We start from the raw sequence: 6,905 nt of genomic DNA, 5'->3' as shown, positions 1-6,905 counted from the left end.
ATGATAGTTATGGCTCTCCTTCATAAACTGTGAAAACCATCCATTCATTAATTCTCACCACAACAACATGAAGTACTCAAAATTCACAATACCTACAACTACACCTTGCTTAATCTCTTGAAAAAAATAAAAAAAAAATAAAAAAGAAAAAAAAATAAATAACAAAATGAGAAATAAAAATCCCACAGCTATCAATTCTAGACAAATTACTCTGACAGAAGGCAGGGGAACTATATGAGGGATAAAGGCATGAGGCGGGGGGAAAGGGGGGAAGGGAGGAGTGAGGGAATTCTGGAAGGTGACGTGAGGGAGAATGGACAGGAAGGGTGAGGGAGGAGGACCATCACATATACACAATAGACATCATGTTTTTAAATCCCTAGAAGGTCACCTGTGAAGTCACTCGTACACATGGGCCCTTTGGGGCCCAGTCATTGGCTAGTTTGATACAATGAAGTGTTTTGACGTCACTGGGAGCATGACTGTTGGTGGATGTCAAAAAAGGTTACGGGGGGTTGGTTTGTTGGATCGTTGGTTGGTAGGGTAGTAGTATTTTCGCTGTGTTGGCTGTCCGTAACTGTCCGTAGTGTAGTCGGCGTAGTCACGATGTCAACACTCTGCTGTGGAAATGAGATAATTCTGTGAAGTCAAAAAAACAGACAATATATAGAGAGAGATTATATACATTTACAGGCCAGAACTTTCGTTAAGCTGAGATTCTAAATTTTTACTTATTAAACCTTAAACTTTACACTACTGTAATAATAAAGCATAAAAAATCTGCCAGAGATATATTTTTTACATTCTTAAGCCTGGCCATGAATGTTCACAAGGAAACACATAGATAAAAAAAGCAAAACTGTGACTCCATATCATAAATTCTCTACTTGATGGACAAGAAAAAAAATTATAAAACAGTAATAACAAATATTTCATTAAGAACTTCCTTTAAAAAAAGAAAGTAAATCCCAGATCTAGCACATCACTGAAATACAGATTCAGGGAGTGCACAATAAATCAGTTGCAGGAAAACCAACAGACAATTTTACCCGTCACCAATCATGCTCTGAGAGTAGACAAGTGTCATGCTGCTGACAATAGGGTTGGGTTCAGGTAATATTGCCCCTGCAAGAGCAAAGTCTGTTACCCACACTTTGACTAAAACTCATCCACAAGAGGAATAAAAAAAAGATAACATTAATAACAATCATAATGGTTAACATCCCTTTTGGATGAAGACAATATTTTAGGTAATCCCAACCACCTTATAAAGAGCATATAAATAATGTATAAATACTGCCACTGAAGCCTGTTTCAAGTTTATTTTCAATACTAAAGGCGTGGTATGAATTCAAAGTACGGGTTTCTTCACTCCACAGTCCTCTCATTATGGCAACTGACCCAAAGAATTGCAGAATTTCATTCAATTATTACCAGGAATATGCCTAAGAAAAAATATAACACCATAAAAAGAGGTTTAATACTTATCACAATGTACATTTTTTACTGTATATATATAATTTCCACATTTGTAAAAATATATGCAAATAAAGTTAGTTCTCTTTAAATATGTATTTGGCAAAATATGTACATCATCTATTTTTAAATACTTCACAGTCTTACTAATAACGATAAAAGTCATTAATTACAAGGGGACTGGTTGTATTTTGGTCTCTATTTTTAGTCCTTTCCTTTACCAAAGCCTGTACCCTGAAATCAGACCTTCTGACTTGCACAGGTAGACGTGAATGATTGTGTACATGTACAGTGAATGGGCAGATAAGCACCTGCCTGTGATGGAGCTTAATAGTAGAGCTAGTGTAGGATAAATGTTTTATAATGAGTGTGTTGATATGTGACAAAAGAGAGAGAGAGAGAGAGAGAAGAGAGAAGAGGAGAGAGAGAGAGAGAGAGAGAGAGAGAGAAGAGAGAGAGAGAGAGAGAAGAGAGTGAGTGAGGGTGAGTGAGTGAGTGAGTGAGTGAGTGATTTAGTGAGTGAGTGAGTGAGTGAGTGAGTGAGTGAGTGAGTGAGGAGTGAGTGAGTGAGGTGTCTTTTGCCAGCTAATTTTACTTGCAATAAGAAGCACCGTGTGCTCTTCCAATGCCTGAGGAATCCACCCAGTCATCAGTAATGCAAAAACCAAAACAAATGATAAAGAACACTCCAAACGCAAGGGGTATCATTAAAAAAAAAAAAGGTTAAAATGTATAAACAGTCAATGAGCAAAACATACAGACCACTAAACTCATCTTATAAAAGGTATTTGCACTGAAAACATCTACTAACTGCAGACAAGACCCTTCCTTGAACAGTTAAGCATGTTTTCTAAGGCATCAAAAAGCACAATGCATGCAACCCAAAATCAGCTGACCTCCAAAGGTCCTTTTAAAATTTATTTAATTAGGTACAGTGTGAAATATATGTAAAAATAATAAATTAATTTTAAAAAAAATGGGAAAAGAATAATAATTAATTAATAAAAAATTTTACAATAATTTTAAAAAACGACATGCTATCATTCAAAGCCAAAGTTCCACATCTCATCTAGATGGACAGTTTTACAATCTGTATGATATATGAAAAAAAGTCTAATGTTTTAAATTTTACATTTTGCCTTCTGTTTCCTTCTTTGCTATTTGTACATTGTAATTCTCTCTTCTTCCACAAGCTTAAAATAAAAAAAGAAAAGAAAAGGAGAGAGAGGGAGGGGGGGGGGGGGAGAGGAGAGAGAGAGAGAGAGAGAGAGATGGGGGAGAGGAGAGGAGCAGGGAAGAGAGAGAGAGAGAGAGAGGAGAGAGAGAGAGGAGAGAGAGGAGAGAGGTCTTTCTAACAACCAGTTACCAAATTCCTTTGAACTCCTTTATTATCTGCCCCGGAAAAAAAAAATTGACAATAAACAATTTAATCTTTAAGTTCTTAATGTATATAAAGAGTTTTAAAACAGTTTAAAATTGCTTAAGGGCTCCCTAACCCTAAATATAAATAATTCAATAAACAAATCTACTTCCATTAACCTTCCCCCCCCCCCTCATCAACAATCTATGAGATATAAAAGCACTTTGTAAACAGCTGGGCACCTTATCAAGATTAACATAATAAATTTTGTTCAAAGTTATCAATTAATGACTATCATTTTCATAACTATAGTACTTGCATAGCAAGTAGTATAGTAGAAGTGATAGCAGTACAGCAGCAAAGAGGAGTGTGATAGAAGAAATAGAAAAAAAAAGGAAAGAAAATCATTGAGACAGAAGTAGTAGTAATAGTAGTAGTATAGTACAAGTAACAGTTGAGTACATAGTAGTACTATCAAAACCTCTTCATCCCCTTCATAACTAAGGTTTCATGGCCCGGGTGAAGATTGCTTTCTTCTTTTTAAAACATTTAAAATATGGTGGAAAAAATTTCCCTTTATTTTCTTGGATACATTTCCTTTTCCGTCTAAAACACTACTCACTTCCAAAAACCCAAACTGTCTCACAGAAAAAAAATATATGAAATAATATCCTACTTCCCCCATCTCTTCAATACACACTATATTCACTATAGTTTTCTAGCACCTGAAATTCGTACTCCTACTGCCCCTCCCTAATCCATTCATAGGTCTTGAATAATGAAAGCCGCCTTCACAAGGATGGTAATGTTCTGTCTGTGTTTCATCATAGAACAATAATCAATTTAACTGCTGATCCACATACATGCCTTGACTTTTATGACATTACAACATACAGATTTGTGAACTACAAACTATTCTGTAATGACAGTAAACTCTTTTTGTTTTTCCTTTTTTTTACATGTATGTACAAATAGATCTGTGTACATCAACAGACAATACATACACTTACAATCACAACCCAAAACAATCTAACAACACCCACAAAAGCCTACCCTAGTCATGTTTTCTTCATAATCCAAACACCAACTTTACATACCAATTCACCAAACAACACTGCCTTGTTCATTTTCATAGATGTGCATTTTTGAGAGAATTTCACCTGAATGTTACAATATATTTTCCTGGTAAAAAGAATTATAAAAATAATAAATAGATAAGTAACATAAAAGTGGATGAGAAAAAGTGAACACATATCGAGCAGTTTGAAGCATTTCATGCTATGACCACCACACATGCTTCTTTTAGTAATAAAAAAAATCATTGTTCTCTAACTTTGTCCTCATACATTTTCTCTTCCTTTGCAAAATAACATATGAGCAAGCAAATCATCTTAAAAGTAAGTCATGCACTATTTAGTTCATTAAAATACACAACTAATTCCCTTTATGAACAACAACAAAAAATGACACATTTGAAATCTGTGCAACACTTTTGCTCTATGTCCCTCAACAGGATGCATTCCTGTGCATGTTAACAGCCATGCATCATATCTCCTCTATCACAGATATCATTATCACAGCATACATCAACAAGATTCTAAAGCTTTAAGTCAATCTTTTAAAAAATACTGATCAATCTGACTTAAAAATTTATGGAACGTGAGACTCTGGAAACAGTATCAAAATAAGTGATATCTCTTTATGCAGAACAAAACACAAGTGTAAGGAAAAATTGCATTGCAGTTTTAAATACATGCCAAGCACACCAGTGATGCTATCAGTCCATGCACACACGTACCATTGCCTAAGACAGCATACAAGACCACAGAGGCATTTCCCCTTTACAGCCCCTGCTATCATGCATTCTTGTAATATACACATTCTTTCTTTTGTATTATGGAGTCTTCTTGCATAGAAATGTACAAGTTCTAGGCGTATGCAGAGAAATTCTCCCAAGAACCAGTTACAGAGCCAATACACATGACAAAGAAAAATAGTGTTTCTGGGCATTTCCCTTCTTTCTCAACCATCTCTCTGCACACATAGGAAGATATTAACAGAACAGTTGTCTGCTTTCACAAAGAAAAAAGACGACGCATTCCTGACATTTCTGAAGTCTGCCATCTATCTACAGTGAGAATCTGATATCGTATATCCCAAGACTATCCACTTATTCAATTCAGCTGGCTAAAAATAGTGTTTTTTTTTTCTCTTAAACCATCTCTAGATTCAATAATGCTATAATGATATACATACATATATATATATATACAGGCAATACAAACTTGCTTTGATATATCATAAAATAGGAAGGCCATCCTCAGGCACTATCTTGGGAGGTACAAATAATCACAATTCTCTCTTAACCGAGCCTAATAGTCAGAAAGTTGCATGTGTCAGGGCACTCAATGCATACCTCGTGGCAGGGATGCTCAACTCTGATCATCGATGCGTAGTCTCTTGCGACCTGAGTCTGCTTTGTCATGTGGATCTGCTTCCATTACTTTTAAACGAGATCCAAGCACTTCCTGTCCGTGTAACACCTGGGTGATGAGATAAGTGTCTTTAGTATTATTTGCTATGTTCACTTTAAGCCATTTTCTATTGACAATCAAAAATATATTAGATCACACTACCCATCAGACAGAGCGTATGGGAATCCTCAGATGGTGTGAAATGGTACCTTATCTGTATCTGAGCTAAAGAGATAGTATTCCATATAGTACATCAGAATGGTGTAGGGGAGATAGGTTCAGTAAATATATTTTGGTAATTTTTCCAACTACAGATACAGTTAGGGTATCATTTTATGCCAAATTGAATTATGGGGGCACTCAGTACTCAGTACTCTATAAAATAAAGTATACATTTCTATGCACGGGCTATAAATGAATTTATTGATATCAAGTGACATTTACAACTTGTTAATCAAACAAATCATGAGAGAAGACTTACTACAATTGCCTTATCTGCCGAATCTTTGCTAGCATATTTAGCATATCCAAAGGTTTTTCCGTTCAACATATAAATATCGATAAGGTTTCCAAATCTCCCAAAGACGTCCTTCAATGCATATATTGGGGGTGGTGATGGATGACACACAATAAACAACCTGAAATATGAATCCACATCATTTAGTAACATTTCTGGGAGAAACTTTACTATTTACATAAAACACAAGTGGCAAACCATTACATTTAAGTGAATGACACCCCGCCCTATAAACCCTCTAAACGAAGCATCAATGTCTGGTTTTACATTCACCTTTCTGCCACTGCCGAATCAACAGGTGCAAGAGGCTGTGGGGGTGGTAATTTGACTGAGCAGTAGGATGGGTCGTACGTCTCGCCACCCCCAGTCTGCCCTTGAGTGCCCATGTTGTTGTGTCCTGCTGATCCTGAAATGACGAAGTATGTGTGAACCAAGGATGCAATTCTTGAATTTCCTTCTGCATAAATATATGACTGTAGGTAGGCATCATAGGAAACTATAGATATATCAGTGTGTGTGTGTGTGTGTGTGTGTGTGTGTGTGTGTGTGTGTGTGTGTGTGTGTGTGTGTGTGTGTGTGTGTGTGTGTGTGTGTGTGTGTGTGTGTGTGTGTGTGCGCAAATTGGTCAAGGTCCCAATTGCCCCAGGTGTTCCTGCAAAAACTGCCATATACCAATATATCTTATTTTACCAAAACCACTAGCCTCACCTTGATTCAGCCCCGCAGCCTGTATGAGTGACGTGGCCTGAGCAATGGTCTCAGCCAACTGCGCCAGGTTTTGCTGAATATTGCTGTTGGGTTGTCCGCCCGATACTGCTGACTGGGGTGCCACGGCCATGCCTCCTGGGGGACTTCCTCCCATAGTGCCGTTGTGCGAGGCCAATGCTCCAGCAACACGAGGTAGGCCAGCAAAGGGAGGGCCACCAGGGGTTCCAGGCATCATGGGAGGGGGACCACTGCTAGAGAAATATTACTCATGAAGCCTTTTTCTGCATTATTTCAGGTTCATACTCTGGCTACACTACAACAACCCTGTTACAAAATATATCCCTAACCATATGAAAAGAAATATTCACAA

The 6,905-nt window shown here is 37.0% G+C and overlaps 1 protein-coding gene across 8 annotated transcripts in view; it reads right to left on the bottom strand.

Annotated features, from left to right (window-relative positions):
• Nucleotides 1–498: 498 nt before the first annotated feature.
• LOC119579552 (RNA-binding protein 45-like) overlaps nt 499–6,905 on the bottom strand; it is a gene marked incomplete at its 5' end in the record, with an annotated part of 20,257 nt that continues 13,850 nt past the window's right edge. For 4 of the 8 annotated variants that reach the window (XM_037927458.1, XM_037927463.1, XM_037927462.1 and 1 more), the window contains 5 exon segments: nt 499–620; nt 5,253–5,379; nt 5,792–5,948; nt 6,101–6,233; nt 6,536–6,786. In XM_037927458.1, coding sequence (XP_037783386.1) covers nt 5,269–5,379; nt 5,792–5,948; nt 6,101–6,233; nt 6,536–6,786 — 652 coding nt within the window. 8 annotated transcript variants of the gene reach the window in all.

This window comes from Penaeus monodon, chromosome 12, assembly GCF_015228065.2.
Source record: "Penaeus monodon isolate SGIC_2016 chromosome 12, NSTDA_Pmon_1, whole genome shotgun sequence".
Taxonomy (NCBI): Eukaryota; Metazoa; Arthropoda; class Malacostraca; order Decapoda; family Penaeidae; genus Penaeus; species Penaeus monodon.
The sequence above is the reverse complement of the archived record's forward strand: the minus strand, read 5'-3'. Positions and strand labels throughout refer to the sequence as shown.